Genomic DNA, 20,021 nt, shown 5'->3' with positions numbered 1-20,021 from the left:
TAGGTAGTAAATCTTGTTTAAGCTGGAGGTATCAATGAGTTATGCCTTCTGCATTATTTAAGCTTCCTCAGGTGCCTGAGCCTCAGGTACCCCGAGATCAGAGAGAATCGCAGAAAGTAACCACATACAGCCTATCCTCTTTCCACCTGAAAACTGCTTAGTGCTTACCAAACACCAATTTCACCTTCAAAAACCCATGCCAAGTAAGAAGATATCTCCTTTGGCCAGGAACTCCATGAAAAAAAAAAAAAAAGAAAGAAAAAACAAAACAAAAAGGAAACACCACATTTATCACAGACTGGAAAAAGGGTGTCGAGGGAAAAGGGCCAATTAATGTCAAAAGGGACATTGGCATATATGCTCCCAGAGGTGTAGGGCTCACCTTTTCAGGACACCCAAACTATGGGGAAACATCATGATGAGAAAGTTCTCCATTACACCACGGCGCTATTGATCTCTGGGCAGCGTCCACCTATTGATTCCAACAGAGGACACTGAGAACAAGTCAGTCCCTTCGACTGTTTGAATCCACAGGGGCTTGTCTCCAAGTAACCTCTTCTCCAAGTTAATCTTTGTTCCTTCAGTGTTCCTAATGGGACACCCCTTTCTACCTCTGTGACATTCTGCTAAATGGGCTCTGAAAATTCTGAGCTCAGGAGAGAACATGCATGGAGAGTATAGAGGTTAAGAATTCAGGTTCTGGAAACTGTTCTATTTCTCTGCTCTGTGAATTTTGGGGAAATTACTTAGTTTCCCTGGTGTCTCATCATCTGCAAAGTGGGAATAATAATAGGGGAGATAAGATTACTGTAAGGACTAATTTATACTAAATCTATTGTTTTCTTTTTTTGAGACAGAGTCTCGCTCTGTTGCCTGGGCTAGAGTGCTGTGGCATCAGCCTAGCTCACGGCAACCTCAAACTCCTGGGTTCAAGCAATCCTTCCACCTCAGCCTCCTGAGTAGCTGGGACTACAGGTGTGTGCCACCATGCCCGGCTAATTTTTTTTTTCTATATATATAATTTTAGCTGTCCAGATCATTTCTTTCTATTTTTAGTAGAGATGGGGTCTCGCTCTTGCTCAGGCTGGTCTCGAACTCCTGACCTCGAGTGATCCTCCTGCCTCGGCCTCCCAGAGTGCTAGGATTACAGGCGTGAGCCACCGTGCCCAGCCTATACTAAATCTAAAGCATAGAACAATGCCTAGCACATGATAAGCATTCAATACATGTTCAATATTGTATTAACTGTTATCTTTGTGGAAGCCCCAAGTAAAGAGAACTGAAGTCCTCTAATAGAAATCGATTCATATGACTCACTGCCTGGTCTCTACAAATTGTCTCTGACTGATTACTTGGCTCTCAGGGTAGTAGGCTCTGGGTGTGAAATTACAAAACAGCAGTGATTCAATTTACTTATTTCAACCACTACTTTTTCAGCACCTATGTGTCTGTTGCTAAACTAGATCCTAAGGGCACAAAGATGAATTAGGTTCAGCCCCTGCCTTCAAAGAATTATGTTCAAGTAGGAGGGCCACAGACAAATACAGTGCAGTATGCTAAGGAAACCCATTCAAGGTACAGTCTGCTTTCTTGACTTCTTTTTCCAGTTTTTCCAGAATTATTTTCTTGGACTTGGAGGCTAATTTTGTCTTCGTAGGAGAGGGAAGACTCCACAAGAGTGACATACGACTGGGTGTTAAATGAGTAAGTACGAAATTGCCAGCAGAACAAGAGAGTGAAAGATATTGTAGTGGTTTCTCTCTAAGATGACCACCATCAATTCCTACCCACTTTAGACAAGCAAGCTACCTACATTGAGACGTAGAGTCTATTTCTCTAGGCCTTTGAATCTGGGCTGGCCTGTGGCTGCTTTGACCAAAAGAATATGGCAGAAATGATGCTGAGAGATTTCTAAGGTTAGGTCATAAAAAGCCTTGTAGCTTCCACCTGGTTCTCTTAGAACGTACACTCAGTGCCAAGTAAGAAGTTCAACTTCCCTGAGACTGCCATGCTGTGAGGAAGCCCAGATAGCCCCAGAGAGAGGTCACGTGGAGAGAGGGAGCGAGATGCCCATCTATCCCCGAGGTATTCCAGCCATCCTAGCCCTAGCGCCAGGCAGGAGTAGAAAAGCTCTCAGCCATGATCTGACTTCAACTTTAGGAGGGTGTCCAAGTAAGAACACTTAGCTAAGCCTGTGTTAATAATAAATTATTACGTCCAGCCACTGAGTTTCGGGGTGGTTTGCTATGCAACGATAGCCAGCACAAACATTCTAGATACCTGTCAGAGAATGTGCGGAGGCATGGAGGTGTGAACAGTATTTCAAAGTTCTGCAATGCAATTGACATGGCCAGAACTTATAGTGTGGTAGAGAAGGGTGAATGGAAGAGAAAGATAAAATTGGAAAGGCCAGCAAAAGCCAGATTGGGGAGCAACGTATGTGCATCCTAACAAGCTCTGACTTTACTCTCTAGGTCAGGGGAGTCACTGAAGGTTTTAAACATGGGAGTGACTTGGTTGAATGTGATTTCAAAAAGAGCATCTTGCAGAGGGTGAGGAGAAGAGCAAACTAGAAGCCCAAAGACCAGCTGGGAGGCAGCTGACCTGGTCACAGAGAAGCTGGAGGTAAGGGAGGAGAAGGGAAAGGGGTGTGGAACCTGTGGCCTTGGGGCCACATGTGGCCTTCTGGATCCTTGAGTGTGGCCTTTTGACCGAATCCAAATTTTACAGAACAAATCCTTTAAGTAAAGAGATTTTTGTTCTGTGAAGTTTGGATTCGGTCAAGGGGCCCCACTTGGGGGTCCGGAAGGTGCAAATGATGGCATTTCCCTAAGGGCGATGACAGATTGGGGCTGAGCTCTTCCGACTAGCCTGATTGCTCCTTCCCCTGGCCGATGCCACATGCTTGCCTTGTGGCCCTCTGTGCTTAGAGCAGTACAGCTCCTCCAAAGAACAAAATGACAACTGGATACATGAAGGCTGAACCCACGAACATGGACACCACTGAGGCTACAAGCCATCAATGCCAAGTAAAGCCACAGGGCCTGCGGGCAATTATGTTGCAACCACCGGAGGGAATAGAACCAGCTTCAGCGCTGATCCACAGGATGGTCTCTATTGGGTTCCAGGGATTCTGTGGCAGATACCTGGACTTCAGGTGGATAAGGAGTAAATGTTCCTCTAGCACCCCCAAAAACTCCAGATAATTTCCCATTCATCTACACGATTTTTTTTTCTTTTACCAACTTGCTTCCCCTGGTCAAAGAAGCACATTGACAGTTTCAGTAAATGAGAGCAATATCTTTTATTGTTCTCTGTTAGTTTTCCAAGTTGTACTTGGCTATACTCTTAGACCTATTGGTCCACTCGGCAGCCTCCTGGATTACAAGGACAGGCCAAATCAGAAAAGAGATACTTGTCCAAAGTTAAGCAGAGACCAGATTTATAACCCAGAAGGCAGAGAACTCCTAAAAGAGAGGCTGCATTTTTTATCTGCTTATTGCCTCAATTCAGTAGAAATGCACTGATTTGCCCAGGGGGCCCTGGGAGCAGGTCCAGAGCACAAATACAATAATAGCATCAAGTAAGAAACAGCAGATTCAAAGGCAAAATCTTCCACAAGGGAGAGAGGAAGCGAAGTGAGATTGAGCAGCTATGGGAGGTGACAGGTTCAATAGGTGCTTTCCCACGCTAGCACTGTGAGGTCTCTCTCTCTCTTTCTCTCTCTCTCTCTCTCTCTCACACACACACACACACACACACACAGATCCAACATGTCACCCTGCCTGCCACCCCCCACTTTGCATTTCATCCCTTTCTTCCAGTGCAAGAGGAATGCTGGACTTTGATGAGGGACCCTGAGCCGATATGCTGTGAGATCTACCCTCACGTGAAGCTCTGCTCCTATTAATTCTACCTGGTGACAGGTAGGCAGGAGCTCAGAATTCCAGGCATTGGGCCAGGCCAAGAATTAATTAGGAGGTCTGGCTCTGCTCAAAATGAAGTTCGGATCAGATAAACCAACACAGGGCCAAACTGGCTGGATTTGGATCCTGGCTGTCATCTCCTGTGTGACTCTGGGCAAATTATTTCATTTCCTTGTGCCTCAATTTCTCCATTTGTAAAGTGGGAATAATCACACCTCACTTACAGAGTTGTTGTGACTATCAGCACGCATGTCATAGAGAACAGGGCATAGAGCAGGTACTCAAAAAAGGATTCTGAAGGCAGGGATGGCTGCTTCTGAATGGGGCAGGGGAGGATTCGCTGAGGATGTGTCCTGTCCTTTGTTAGGACTACAGCCTCAAGAGGAATGAGAGTCTAAGAAAATAGTTCTGGAGAAACTGGGAAAATGAGTCAGGGGAGAAGAAAAAAGTAAGATACAGGAGGTTCAGAGCTTCCCGGAATTCCCTATGGAGTCTTGCTTGACAGCACAACAAATCAGCAGACCTTGCAGAAGCTCTGCAGGCACAGTCCTCAGCCTGAGAGCTACACACGGACACGAGAAAGGGAAGGAAGGGAGGGCCAAAGTAATTATCTGGAGCGACAAAGTGCGCTACAGCAGGTGAGTGAACCAATTAGAGGCATTTAAAGTGAGAAAGAAGTTCAAAAGCCTATGCTCAGTTTCTGAAGGAAATGGGGGAAAACAGAAACTGGAGAGAAAGTGGCTAAAAATAAGGCTGGAAAGGAGAGGAATGAAGTGAACCTTTTCAAAAGGCCAAGATGGGGAAGGAAGCCCTTCCCTCCTCTGTCCTCGTTCTGTGAGACAGGTGTGGGTGTACCCGGGGAGGGTGGCTTTCTTGAGCTAGCTGTGGGCAATCACGTGGTGGCAGCCAGGGCCACGTCCAGGGTACTGAGCAGGGAGGAACAGGCAGGCAGGATGACAGGGCCCTGGGGCATTGAGGGAATTATCGGGTGCTCTGTGGGACCACTGCCAGGGATGCACTGAAAAGGCAGCTCTCTGGGGAGAAAGGCAGACTCTTGAAATATGAGCTAACTGCATTTGGAGGAAAGGAAGAGGCGGGGCTGCAGCTGATGTCTGGTCCCTAAGTCCTGTGCCAGTGAAGGGCCACGTGGTTCAAGGGGGATTATAGACTCTCCTGTTTCCAGGCAATCTGGAAAAAACATTTCATTAGAAGTCAGGAGATTGGGCTCTAGACTATGACCTTAAGCAGGTCTCCTGGGGAGGGGAAGAGGGAAACATTCACTGAGACACTCATTGTGCTACATAGCTATTACTCAATGACTTTACATGCATTATCTAATTTAGTTCTTTATCAACCCCAAGAGCTAGTATGAATACCGGTTTATAGATGAGATGTGGTAGCCTGCAAAAATAGCCGCAATAATACCCCATCCTTGGGGTACTCCCCTACCATACTGATCCTGGGCTTGGCCTTGTGACTTGCTTTGGCCAGTGGGTTGACAGCCATGTGACATACGCAGAGATTTGAACATTGCACACTAGGGTGTGTCTTTTCCTGCTGTGCTTAAACCCCTCTGCCACCATGTGAACAAGCCCCAGCTAGCCTCCTGGATGATAATGGCCGAGTCATTACCAATGCCCCAGACATATGTGTGTCCATTCTAAACCATCCAGCCCTAGCCGAGTCACCCAGAAAATCACAGACATGTAAATAAGTCCAGAAAAGATAAGCTGAGCCGACCCACACCAGAATAATGGCCCTACAAACCTACTGACTCTTTTGAGACATAATGTCTGTAAGTCACTAAATTTTTTTTCAGTTGTTTGTTACACAGCAAAGCTAACTGATGCGTGAGGAGACTGAGGATCAGAGACATTAAATGACTGGTAGAGTCACTAGGTATGAATGGAGACTCTTTCACCATATTGTGCCTCATCTGTAGAGTGAGGGTGATGAGTGAGAGCACCTGCTCCCTTCTTGGTGCTTGGATGGGATGAGAAGGCATTCTGAAAATTGCACAAGTCCAATATTTTGGAAGGCATGAGAATATATAGGAATAAACCATCTCAGTTTGTCCTATATTCTCACTCAACATTCAACACAGAAAACCTCTGTGACCAAATGTATGTAGGTTTTTCTCCACACACCAAGCAAACAATCAGTTCTGCAGCAGACACCAGCCGGTGTCCTCCAATTCAATTCCAACACTGTCTACCTGGAGATAGCCTCAGATCCCACAGGGCTTGGTCCCCAAAGATGTCCCCCACTTCTGATGCCAATCACAAGCCCCAGTTGTTCTACTTGTGCTATAAATCCAGGTTCCCACAACCCCCTCCTCAGGTTTAATTAACTTGCTAGAGCAGCTCACAGAACTCAGGGAAACCTTTACCTCTGTTTACTGGTTCATTATAAAGGATATTACAAGAGATACCAGTGAACAACAGATAAAGAGACAGAAAAGGCAAGGTATGGGAGAAGGGGCGCCGAGCTCCCATACCCTCTGTGGGCACACCAACTTCCAGGAACCTCTACGTTTTCAGCTGTCCAGAAGCTCATTCAAACTCTGTCCTTTTGGGTTTTTTTCTTTTTTTTTTTCATATATATATTTTTAGTTGTCCAGATAATTTTTATTTCTATTTTTAGTAGAGACGGGATCTCGCTCAGGCTGGTCTCGAACTCCTGACCTCGAGCGATCCACCTGCCTCGGCCTCCCAGAGGGCTAGGATTATAGGCGTGAGCCACCATGCCCAGCCTCCTTTTGGGTTTTTATGGAGGCTTCATTACATAGGAATGGTTGATTATATCATTGGCCATTGGTGATCAACTTAACCTAAAAGTCCCACCCTTCTAATCCTGCGGTGGTCTTTCCTGTGACCAGCCCCATCTGGAAGCTTCCTAGGGACTGCCAGCCACCAGTCATCTCATTAGCATATGAAAAGACACATCAGTTAAGAGATTCTGAGGATTTTAGGAGCTGTATGCTAGGAAATAGGGATGAAGACCAAATACGTATTTCACGACATGGCAAAGCTTCCTTCTCCTTCTCTGCCACCTTCTCTAGGTCATACCTGCAATACCTTGTTTGGGCCTCCCAGCACTGCCTGCTTGGGGAATGGCTCCTGCCAGGATTTATGGTAACAGTCTCTCCCCAGCCCCCGTGCTCACTTTAAGCCAGGACTACAAAGCAGCTGCTCACCATTCGTCTTCTCCATCTTAGGGAGCGCTGGCCCTCAGTCTCTCAGCTCCTCTGCATCCGATGAGTCTGTAAAATTCGTCCGAGAGTTCTGAAAGAAAGAAGGATAGAGAAATGGAAAGTCTCATTAGAGTTAGAGTAAGTATTGAGGAAACACAGGACCAAAGAAAGTAGCGCCCATCCCCGGCTTTCTCCCAGGGTGCCCATGAGCTCACAGCCCTCCAAGGAGGGAGATTAAAAGCCTGTACACACTCCTAGCGCCCCATTTTGGGTGTTACTTCATAGAGTGGGTGTAACTTCATGGGATGTGAGCAATAGTTTGACCAAAGGAAGCATTTGGCCCAGGCCCCTTACTTGGCAGATGAGGAAACTGAGGCTGAGTTTTTTCTGGACAGAGTCTCGCTCTGTTGCCCTGGGCTAGAAAGCAGTTCTGGACAGAGTCTCACTCTGTTGCCCTGGGCTAGAAAGCAGTGGCATCATTGTAGCTCACAGCAACTTCAAACTCCTGGGCTCAAGCAATCTTCCTGCCTCAGCCTCTGGAGTACCTGGGACTACAGGTTTGCACCACCACACCCAGCTAGTTTTTCTATTTTTAGTAGAGACAGGTCTCACTCTTGCTCAGGCTGGTCTCAAACTTCTGACCTCAAGTGATTCTCCCGCCTCAGCCTCCCAGAGTGCTAGGATTACAGGCGTGAGCCATTGCACCCAGTGGAGGCTGAGAAGTCAATTGCTCTGTCCAAGGTCTCTCAGCATATACTAGTGAAGGAGCTGGAACCAGACCCAGAGCCCTGACAATCAGCACAGGACTCTTTCCATAACATCAAGAGTTGAAATCTACCACCCCCATCCTGGTAAGAGAATTATAATCCATTTTGTGAAAATAGCTGGAATCAGAGTACCTACAAGTGATGTGTGACGTCCCAATCAAATAAAAGACAACAATGACATAATTGCAAGGACTGACAAGGAAGCGATACTTAGAGGTGATTTCTAACTGTGGGCAGAACTAGGGGAAGTTCAACCTGGGTGGCCAGAAAACATCAGTAACTATTCAAGCAGAATATTGTCCTGACTCTGAATTAGGGTACCTTGAGGTGTGACCATAAATTCTCCCCAAAGTTTTAATCCATTCCCAGGACTCTTTTTTTCAGACGGCAAACAACCTAGTTCCTGCTCCCATCACAATAAATCACCCGGGAAATTGGCTTTTTATGATTGTACCTCCACATACATCAGAATAATGAATTGTCTGTGACCCCACCGCAGTGGAAGCAGGGTTGTTTTAGGAATTCCAATGGGCTTGACAATGAACTCCAGACCAGAAAAGTGAACCAGTGATGACGGAAGGGTTGGGGAAACAGGGTGAAAGAGAAAGACGAGGGGTGGCCCCCAGCAACCTAGCATGGAAGGAAGGGGAGCAAACAAGGAAGTGGAGAGGAGGCTGGGAAACATGAGAGCTGCCAAATAAGAGAGAAATTCCAAAGTTTGCCCAGCAGAAAGTTTAGCATCACCTCTTTCTGTGAGCGCTGCTTCCTGCCGTCGTTCCTCCAGCCTGTTTACTAAGCAGCTGCTACAGGGGCAGCGGAGCGGAGTGGAAGGTTCTAACCTGGGGCAAGGGAGGCTTGCCCTTGTTTAAAGAGAAGGCTCCCGGGAGAGGTCACTGCTGCCTCTCTCAATGCCCCAGCTCTGCAGTGACTGCAGTGGGCAATGCTGGCAGGTGAAGCCTGGGGAGGAAAAGGGTGCACAAGCAAACCCTAAGCCTGGCCCCTGGTCTGCATCATTGCCGCCTCTCCTCCTCCTCCTGCTCCCCAGCCCCTCTCACCCCAAAACATTACTGAGCAACAGGCAGAGCTTGGAGCACATTTGTGAATTATCTCACGTAAGCCTCACCATAACCCAAAGAGGATTATTATTATTCCCATTTTTCAGGTAGGGAAACTGAGGCTGAGAGCACTGACAGGCTGGCTCCAGGTCACACCACAAGTAAGTGTGGGAGCAGGATCTGCCCTCCAGTCTAGCCGAATCCAAGCCTGTGAGCCAGCCCAGTTCAGTGATGCGATGAGTGACCCCCTTGTGAGGGGAAATGTTTCTGACTGATGCATCTCTGTTTCTCCCACAGTGGACATGAAAAGCCTTCTAGGCATGGAGAGGAGAACTGCTCTCTTGTAAAGCCTCCTGAGCCACAGGAGAGCTCTGCTTCTCTAAGGCTGCACACTGAGTGACAGGGCCACCAGGGTGCAGCTAGACCTTTGGCTGCACAAACTCTCATGTCCCCCACCTTGGGGACTTCAATCATACTCCCTGCCTCTGGTTAGAATCGGGAATTCAGCTCATGGTATATCAGATCGTGAGACTTCAAAGAGTTATTCAGCACACATTAGGTCAACTTTCATTAAAAAGAACTCTGTAGAGACCTCTGAAATTTCTCTTAGACTTGGATTTTATTAAAATCAATTATTTCGGCCGGGCGCGGTGGCTCACGCCTGTAATCCTAGCACTCTGGGAGGCCGAGGTGGGTGGATCGCTCAAGGTCAGGAGTTCGAGACCAGCCTGAGCAAGCGTGAGACCCCGTCTCTACTAAAAAAATAGAAAGAAATTATCTGGCCAACTAAAATATATATAGAAAAAAATTAGCCGGGCATGGTGGCACATGCCTGTAGTCCCAGCTACCCGGGAGGCTGAGGCAGTAGGATCGCTGAAACCCAGGAGTTTGAGGTTGCTGTGAGCTAGGCTGACGCCACGGCACTCACTCTAGCCTGGGCAACAAAGCGAGACTCTGTCTCAAAAAAAAAAAAAAAATCAATTATTTCAAGGCTACAGAAATTAAATGGAGCTGACATCCTGCTCTCTGAGAAAGGGACTCGTAATACCAGAAGGAAAGGAAGTGTCATGTGCACAGGTCACCACTGCCAGCCCCTACCACCACCTTCGCCACTTTTCTCCATGGTCCTTACAGCAGATGTCTTGGAGTTTAGCTAAGGGGGTTTCCTTCAAGTGGGTGGATGCTTGATGTGGTTAGGAGAGTGGGAAAGAAGAATTGCCACCTCAACACATGCTGCTTTGTTTGCAATACAACAGAATGGGAAAATGGCTTTGTTGGACAGAATTCTCCTTCAAAATGGAATTTTACAACCTTCTGGAGCATTTAAAGCTTGACATAAAGCCATTTATTACTCATTCTGTTAAGCTGTCTCCCCAGTATTCAGAACCTTTTAATACCTGGTATTGACATGTAACTTCATTTGTTTATGTCCTATTCCAAGTCAAGGGTCCCCAGTTAGAGCCCAACCTCTCTCCTTAGCTCATCATAATCTAGACGTTTTCAGTGTATGTGGCTTTGTCTCTCCCTAGCTCTTCTCCCCTACGACTTGTAAGCTTGCAAGGGTCAGAATTTTTGCAAGACTCAATCCTGTGTCACCCCAACTCCCCATGTCTACCATGTGGCAGACACTCAGTACATGGTTCTTGAATGAACAAAAGAAACAAAATGATCTGTCTTCAAATCCCATGGAAAGAAATTAACACCTACTAAGCACCTATGCTAAGCACCTAACACCTAATGCTAAGCACCTACTCTGGGAATCAGGTACTGGGCATAGTTTCTTATTTCACCCTCATACAAGCAATCCTGGGAAATAGGAACCATGTCCAAGTTACAAATGAGGAAACTAAGGCATGAAGAGTCTATGTGGCCAATCTGAGCAGGACAGTTGTGTGACTCCATCATCCCATAGTGCCTTTCAAAGCCTATAGGGTAGGGAGAAGGAGGGGACCAAGGCTGCCTGTTCAAAATCCACTGAGAGGCAGTCTCTGGCAGACAGTACTGATGGTTCCCATGTAACTACCAGGCCAGGTTAGAAACGATTCCAGCAGGGTCCACCCTTGGTGCTCAGGAGCATGGATTTCCTCGGGTCAGCCCGACTCCTGCAGCATGTACCCACACCCTCCTCCTGTCCACATTTATTCTTTTTAGGATGCCATTTTCAACCTCATTTCTAACCTGAAATTCAAATATATAAAGAAACCTTCCCTTACTTAGTCCTGAAATTGAAACCCGGTTCTGCACTTTTGTTTTCTTCAAACCTCTCTTTATTCTGCAATAATAAAAATGCTGTATTTCATCCCAGAACAGGCTGCATGCCAAAATAAATAGCACCTTGGATTTCCTTGAAAAGAGAGCTTGGCTTAAGCACAGCCTCATTGCCACGAGAATTCTTAGAGAATTCAACCTCACAAAGTCAAATATTTAGCAAGGTGGTACACCAAACAGCAACCCTGCCAGTCCCCGCCTGATCACTCAAAAAGATAAAACACTCTTTCCAAAACAGAAAAAAAAAAAAAATACACCCATACCTTGGACCAGTCCCGTGAAGATGATGAGAGCTTCCCGCTTCCCCATCCCAGGACGCCAAGCTTCCAAGTGCAAATGTCCCCTGTGCTAAGAAGCAGGAGGCATTTGACAGCTGCTTCTTAACACAGAGGGCTGAAGCCGGGACACCAGGGGAGGTGAGATGCACTCCTAGAAAAGATTCTGCCACCGAGTTCTCCAGCGGGCTCACTTCCCGCCAACTCGGGAAACAAAGAGGTAACTCATGCTCCATAAATGACACATTAACACAACCTCATTAACTCCATTCCCACATTTTTTTTTTTTTTTTGCAAGTGTCTGTCATTTTTGTCTGCATTGCAGCAGCTGAATCTGGAGCATCAGGAAGAAGAGAAAACAGTCAGGAGGAAAGCTGAGCCCACATTACCTGCCCTTGCATCCTCCCCCTGCACAGCCCGGAGCGGGGAGGACTAGTCTCCTTCCCAGGAAGCCAGGTTTGGGCTGCCGGAGCGCAGCTGATTGCTCGTGCGTGTTCACACAGCCGTGTCTGCTTCCCAGCTGTTAGAGGACTTGGTCAGGTGATCCGTGACCTTGCTGGAAAAGCAAATACTGACTTCCTTTTTGCTCCCGGGAATAGGTGAGTGGGGTCAGACAGGAATTCACTGCTCAATAAGCTAACACCGGACCTTGCAGAAAGAGGAAGAACGCTCAAATCTGGCACCTGGAAAGTTAGTGCCCAGAGCTGCCAACGCTTCGGAGGGACACATCTGAAGACACCCAAGCCACACACAACCTTCCTTCTTGACTCCTCCGAATCGGGCAGCGCATCTGAGCAGTCATACTTAATTATGCTCTTCCTCCTTCCTCCCTGCAGCTGATGTGGCACATTAATGAATTCATTCCTAATGAGGACGCAGCCTCCTTACAGTTGAAACCGTTCAGTGGTGCATCGCTTTCTTCCTGGCTCTGCTTTAGAAACATCCCTCCCCTCCCCTCCTCCGGGGGTTCCAGGACCACACGAAGCCTCTGATCATTAAATGAATGGAAGTCTGTCAGGGCAGAGAGGAGACAGAACAATGACCAGTAAATTCCTGGGCCGGACTGGCAGCTCCTGCTTCCTGCTGCTCCACCAATCTGTTGCCCTTGAGCACCAAAGTGCACCCAGTTCTGGCAGGAAGAGAAAAGCAAGGAAGTACCTGCTGCGACGACCAAATTACTGTTCAATGGATCTGGCAGGGTTTCTAACTGCAGCGCAGACCAGAGATTTCGGAGGGGCGGGGCGGAGGAGCCTGGGAGAAGGCAGTCGCGGGAGGAAGGCTTCAGAGTGTCCCGGGCAGGCGCTGAGGAGTCTCTGTCCAGCCCAAAGCTGCCGCAGCTGACCAGAGCAAAGGCACGTGTGAGGTGCAGGCTCCCAGCCTCGCGATCTCCAAACCCAGTGCTGCTCTTGGGCCTGAAGGAGGTCCAGGGGGTTGGGGGCAGTCCAACAGGGGCCCGGAGAGCATCCAGGCTCTTTTATGCAGACTCAGCTAAAGGGTTAGAGGGACCTTGTCCCCTTGACCTTCCAGCGCTTAACCAAGTGAGGCTGTCCTAGGAAATGAAGCCCCATCAGTAGGGCACGTCGGAAGCAGCTCTGACCTGCACAGACACTGACTGTTGGGATGTGCTTTCCAAGGCCGGGGCAGGGTCCTGTCTAACCCATGCTGACACTGATGCCCGCATGGAGTGTCACCCTGCCTGCATCAAGCCCGGAACACTCGGAAAGCACTTCCCATCCCGTGGCCCATTTATCCTCACACCAGCACTTACGGCAGCCAGAATGGGAATGCGTATCCCCACTGCACAGGTGAAGAAAATGAGACAGAGAGTCTAAGTGACTTCCTTTGGATCACCCAAAAGCAAGGAGTCCTGGGGTAGAGTTCCATGTTCCTCCCTTTGCACTGGACCAAATTCCTTATTCTCCTTGGAAGATTCTAGAGCTTCTTGCTCAAGATGGAGGTTAATCTGAAGGGCACAGGATGATGTGAGGGTGGGCAAGTCCACGGAACACCAACATTCACTTTTCTCAACTGTTGAAGGTATTTTTCTGTATTAACTGAGTACACAGAACAAACCATCTGAAAATTATCAGAAACAAACCATCTGAAAAGAACCAGAAATACACCTTGGACTCTAAGGTTATACAAAAATAGACTAAGGAGCAAACTGCTTTTCTGTTACATTTAAAATGACCACTGACCATCTCTTCCCCCTGGCTGGAGATGGGCCAGAGGCATGTGACATTTTTCTAGGGGGCAGAGTAGGAAAAAGCCCCCCATTTCACTAGGTCCCATGCCTATCCCAGCCCCCCACCCTTCCCCTCTAGTCTATCCGTGTGAGGGAGATGAGCAATCTCTTTCCCTTTCTCGGGATAAATCCTTCCTTATCCAGGACGAATAGGTGAGAGGCTTTCTTCCAGAGCTGTGTCTTTCCTGGAAGACCCACATTCCACCTGCAGTGCTATTCCACCTCCTCTGCCTGGCCACTTCCCACTTGTCCTTCGAGCCTCCGCTCAGACATTCCCTCCAAGCTCGATGGCCATCTTTCTGCTGCCACTGCCACGTCCGCCGGCTACTGCGGCACGTGGCACCGTATTCTAATTGCTGGCTCCGTGTCTGTCTCCCGGGCCAGCATCACAGGCCAGCTGCTCCCTAAAGTTTGCAAAACAGAATTACTCACAATCCCTACGGCTCCAAACACAGGCCACCTCTCCAGACACTGCCACAGGCTCCAGGCCCCTCGCCAGATTGAGGAAAGGAAATACAGGCTGAGTATCTTTTATCCGAAATGATTGGGACCAGAAGTGTTTTGGATTTCAAATTTTTTCAGATTTTGGAATATTTGCATATACATAATGAGATATCTTGGGGATAGGACCCAAGTCTAAACACAAAATTTATTTATGTTTCATATATCTTATACATATAGCCTCAAGGTAATTTTATACAATATTTTAATAATTTGTGCTTGAAACAAAGTTTTGACTGCACTTTGATGATGACCTGTCACAAGAGGTCGGGTGTGGAATTTTCCACTTGTGGCATCATGTCAGCACTCAAAAAGTGCTGGATTTTGGAGCATTTTGGATTTTGAATTTTCAGATTAGGGATGCTCAACCTGTAGCAGCCTCTAGCAGTGCCACTGGTCAGCTTGGCTCAGAGGCCAGGACAGAAGACACACATATGAAAAAGACACACCCACACCCACACCCACCCCGGCTCATCACGTTCCCCCGACTTCGTCAGATCTCCTTCTGGGGAGAAGCAGCACCTCCAGTTCTCGGGCACCGTATGAGGTGCTGGGACAGGCACTGTGCCGACAGCCTACATCTCTAAACATCTCTAAGAGGAGAAGAAATTCTTCCGTCTTTGCCTCTTTCTAGCTTACACTCATTTGAACTCCATGGTCAAGCAGGGAGGTGCGCAGAACAGGGGCTGTTATCCTCCATTTTCCAGGCGAGGAAACAGTCTTGTTCTCGAGGTTACAGAGCTAAAAAAGGGTCAAAATCTCGACTGAAACCCAGATATTCCGCCTCCTAGTGGAATACTCTTCTGCTAAACCACACAGCCTGAACCAGGCAAGCAGTCAAATGCAGCAGACACACAATAGTACAAAAACTTCAATGCTGGTGCTCTCCGGGCAGAAGGGGACCTCACCTTGAGGGAAGGTCTTCATGGGAAGCTACAGCCACTCTCTCTAGGGGAGTCGGTGCTGCTTTTGGGGGAGCCGGTCCATGGTCTTGTGATGTCTAGGGTACCAGCACCCCCTACGCCTATGCCTCACTCAGACATGTGTCTTAAGAGTAGTAGCCAACTTCATATTCCCACCAAGCCACCCAGAGGATCTCCTGGACCAGACACATTTATCCACAAGAACTTTTCTGGCAAGAATCACTGGACTGGGGGGAAGTTTGACTCTTTTGCAATTTAGAAACACTCAACTTCTATGGCCCAGGTCCCTTCTCCCCATGAGGGAAAAAAGATGACCTGTCCACGTTTGGCAAGATAAGGGCTAAGCAAGAGGGAAAGAGAGGTTCAACTATGTTAAGAATGTGCCTTACATCTAAGTGGTCCCTTAGGCTTTTGCACTTTTCTCAGGAAGGTCAGCTATTCGGTGGGCAGCACGATTGCACAGGGCTGGGAAGGGGCACGCGTGTTGGGCACACGCACAACCGAACAGAGCCTCTCGGAGCAGCCTGGCTCCAGCCACAGTTATTCCCACGGATGCAACTTAAATAGGCAGAGAAAGAAATCATGCATGTGAGACCTGTGGCTGAAGCAATCCAGGAGGGAAATCAGCTATTCTAAAGATTGACTCTAGAAAGCAGATGTAATTTTCTGAAGGAAGAAACTGGGCCAATTGTAGGAAGAGAGGAGGCTGCACTAACCAGTGAAAAATGCTCCTTGGAGGAAAAAAAAAGGCATTAGGGTTGCAGGAAAAAGACCTCCACTCCGCATCTCTCCCTTCCTGTAGGCTCTTCCAGAACACTGTTAGTCCTCAACTTACACATGCTATAAAATCAAACTGCCAATAGACAAATGAGGAAAGGGCACAAGCAGGCAATTCACCAAAGAAGAAATATAAATGGTTAATATTTGAACAATGTTTCACCTCACAAATTAACAATCACAACAATGCCAGATAAACGTTGAGATACCACACTATTTACCCTACAATGAGCCGGGTACTCTAGGTCCAATCCAAACACCGTCCAATTTAATTCCCACAAAAACCCTATACAGCAGTATTTCTATTATCAAAGGTCGGAATGGAGGCTCAGAGCAGTTGCCCAGGTGCTGAGACTGTCAGAGAGAAGATTCGAAGATCTCAATCCCTGTGTTTCTGATGCTAATGTGCTGCTCTTAACCAGGGTGCAACAGGCTCTCTTCCAAGTTAGGAAAACAATTTTTTGCAAAGAAAGATCCTCAGGGTTGATAAGAGTGTGATAAGGACACACCCTCCCCAGAAGATTGCAGCAGAGTCAGAGCAGCTGCAGCCAAGAGAGGACCTGCAGGCCGTGGCAATGTCTCCGGGCACGTGGTGAGTTTGCCCCAGGACACACACTGCCTGTGAGTTCAATGGCACCGTTTAGTCTGTGCCTGTGCACAGGGAGTTCAAAGTCAAATACGGCAAAATAAAATGCTGAAGAGGCAAGAAGACGAAAAAGGTCTTCTAATGTGATCTCTTTCCTTGGTCTAAAAATCATTACTATGATGATGTATTCTTAGAAAATAAAAAATAAATTACTTGAGGGAAAAAAGATGGGAAGTTATCATAATTCTCCCACCTGGATACAACAATTTTCATGCTCATCTATCTTGCATGTTTTAGCATAACCAAAGGGCAAGTTCCATAGTGGTTAAGAGCCTGGGCTTTGAGTCAATAGCCATGATGGAAATCCCAGCTCTGCCACTGGCTGTGTAACCTTGGACAAATTACTTAACCTCTCTGTGCCTCAGTGTCTTGCTTGTGAACAGGACTAGTAATACTTCCTACAAGTCCTGGAGCTGTTAGGAGGATTCAACAGGGTGACAATACATGTAAACCATTTAGAACAGAGTCTGGCATATAGTACTATTCAATAAATGAATATATATTATTAATATAATAATGTAAATTCAATTATGAATTCAATTTTATATTTAAAATTCGATCACATAGCCATTTAAAAAAGTATAGTTTTACCTGGTTTATGATTACTTTAAATGGCTATACAAGACTCTGACTTATGCCTTAATTTCCAAACCCACTCCCTACTGGAGGTCACACCACCTCATGTCTCACTCCCCCTTCAAGGCTGTCAGATCAGTCAGTCTGACAGACAGTCCCCAGAGCAGACCCCAATCCCAGGTAGCTTGGACCCAAGTGCATGGCTTTGAGGTAAGACAGACCAGGTTCAAATCCTGACTATGTGACCTTTAGCAAATTTCCTTTTTCAGGAAGAGTCCAGCTCAGTACACCATCGGAGAACTGCAAGAAATAAGGTATGCAAAGTGCTTGTGCCAAGGACATAATTTAGCTATGATTATTTTTTTAAACCCACAGTGTAAAATGAGGAAGGGGCAGGGATCATGTTTATTTTATTCATTGCTCCATTCTTAGCACTTAGCATGATAGGAACTCAATAAAAATGTGCTGAATCAACAAATAAATGGGTGAATGGATGGATTAGAGACTGTAAGAGCTGGAAAGGATTTTTTATAACAGCTTTATTGAAATATAATTTACATACCATATATTAATAACTTACATTGTACAATTAAGTACAAAATACTTAAATTGTACAATTTAATAGTTGTAGCATAGAGTTGCACAAACATTGCCACAATCTAATTGTTTTTTGGTTTTTTTTGAGACAGTCTTTCTGTGTCACCTCGGCTAGAGTGTAGTGGCATCATCTAGCTCACAGCAATCTCAAACTCCTGGGCTCAAGTGATCCTCTCGCCTCAGCCTCCCGAGTAGCTGGGATGACAGGCAACCACCAGCATGCCTGGCTAATTTTTCTATTTTTTGTAGAGATGGGGTCTCGCTCTTGCTCAAGCTGGTCTTGAACTCCTGGCCTCAAGCAATCCTCCTACCTTGGCCTCCCAGAGTGTTAGGATTACAGACATGAGCCACCTCGCCCAGTCTCACAATCTTAATTTTTTTTGAATTGTAGTAAAATATCTATAACATAACATTTATCACTTTAACCATTTGAAAGCATACAATTCAGTGACATTAAATGCATTCACAGTGTTGTGTAACCATCATCACTGTCTATACCCAAAACTTCACCACCTCCAAAGGAAACTCTGTGCCCATTAAACAATAACTTCCCATTCTCTCCTGCCCCCAGCCCCTTCACTTCCTTTCTACTTTCCATCTGTAAGGATTTGCCTATTCCAGGTGCCTCCTATAAATGGGTACCTAGGTACTTCATATACAATATTTGTCCTCCTGTGTCTGGCTTATTTCACTTAGCATGTTTTCAAGGTCCATCCAAGTTGTAGCATGTATCAAAAATTTCTTCCTTTTTAAGGCTGAATAATATTCTATTGTCTGTATACGCCACAGTTTGTTTATCCACTCGTCTGTCAGTGGACACATGGGTTGCTTCCACCTTTTGGCTGTTGTGAATAATGCTGCAATGGGCATTGGTGTGCAAATATCTATGCTAACCCCTGCTCTTTTGGATATATACTTAGGAGTGGAATTGCTGAGTCATGTGGTAATTCTTTGCTTAACTTTTTGAGAAACCACAAAATGTTTCCCACAGCAGCTGCACCATTTTTCATTCCCACCAGCAGTGCATGAGGGTTCCAATTTCTCCATACCCTAACAAACACCTGGTTTTTGTTTGTTTGTTTTTTAACTGTCGCCATCCTAGTAGGTGTAATAGGTATGAAGTGGTATCTCACTGTGGTTTTGATTTGCATTTCCCTAATGACTAATGAGGTTGACTATCTTTTTCATGTGCATATTGGCCATTTGCATATCTTCTTTGGAGAAATATCTATTCAAGTCCTTTGCCCATTTTTGAATTAGGTTGTTTGGGTTTTCTTTGTTGTTGTTGAGCTGTAGTTCTTTACACATATTCTGGATATTAACCTCTTGTCAGGTATGTGATTTGCAAATAATTCCTTCTATTCTGTAGGATTTTCTTTTTTGCTTTCTTGATAGTGTCCTTTGATGCACAAAGGTTATTCATGTTGATGAAGTCCAATTTATTCATATATTTTTCTTTTTTTTTACACTTTGTTAATGAGGTAAAATATACATATAAAATTTACCATCTTAACCATGTTTAGTGACAATAAATACATTTATGTAGGACAGGTATGGTGGCTCACATCTATAATCCCAGCACTTTGGGAGGCCTACGCAGGAGAATCACTCACACGCAGGAGTTCAAGACCAGCCTGGGCAACATAGCAAGACCTCATATCTACAAAAAATAAAAAAATTATCTGGGAATGGTAGTGTACACCTGTAGTCCCAGCTACTTGGGAGGCTGAAGTGGGAGGATCAGTTGAGCCCAGAAGTTTACAGTTACAGTGAGCAGAGTGCAGTATACACCACTGCACTCCAGCCTGGTGACAGATCAAGACCCTGTCTCTTAAAGAAAAATTCATTTATATATATGTTTTTCCCTTCATGCTTCCCTTCCCCTACCCTTCCTAGCCTCTGGTAGCCACCAGTCTACACTCTATCTTCATGAGATACACATTTTTAGTTCCCACATATGAGTAAGAACATGCAATATTTGTCTCTCTGTGCTTGACTTATTTTACTTAATATAATGGCCTTCGGTTCCATCCATGTTGCTGCAAATGACAGGATTTCCTTCTTTCTTTTTTGTGGCTGAATAACGTTCCATTGTACATATATAACACATTTTCTTTATTCATTCATCTGCTGGTGGGCACTTAGGTTGATTCCATATTTTGGCTACTGTGCTGCAATAAAACATGGGTATGCAGATATCCCTTCAATATATTGATTTCCTTTCTTTTGGATATATACCCAGTAGTGGAATTGCTGGATCATATGGTGGTTC

The 20,021-nt window shown here is 46.1% G+C and overlaps 1 protein-coding gene across 1 annotated transcript in view; it reads right to left on the bottom strand.

Moving 5' to 3' along the window:
• KANK4 (KN motif and ankyrin repeat domains 4) overlaps positions 1-7,138 on the bottom strand; it is a 34,428-nt gene extending 27,290 nt beyond the window's left edge. Inside the window, exon 1 of the mRNA XM_045547874.1 lies at positions 7,123-7,138. Within this exon, the coding sequence (XP_045403830.1) occupies positions 7,123-7,138 (16 nt within the window). The remainder of the gene's footprint in view (positions 1-7,122) is intronic.
• Positions 7,139-20,021: the final 12,883 nt, after the last annotated feature.

Source organism: Lemur catta, chromosome 3 (genome assembly GCF_020740605.2).
Source record: "Lemur catta isolate mLemCat1 chromosome 3, mLemCat1.pri, whole genome shotgun sequence".
Taxonomy (NCBI): Eukaryota; Metazoa; Chordata; class Mammalia; order Primates; family Lemuridae; genus Lemur; species Lemur catta.
The sequence above is the reverse complement of the archived record's forward strand: the minus strand, read 5'-3'. Positions and strand labels throughout refer to the sequence as shown.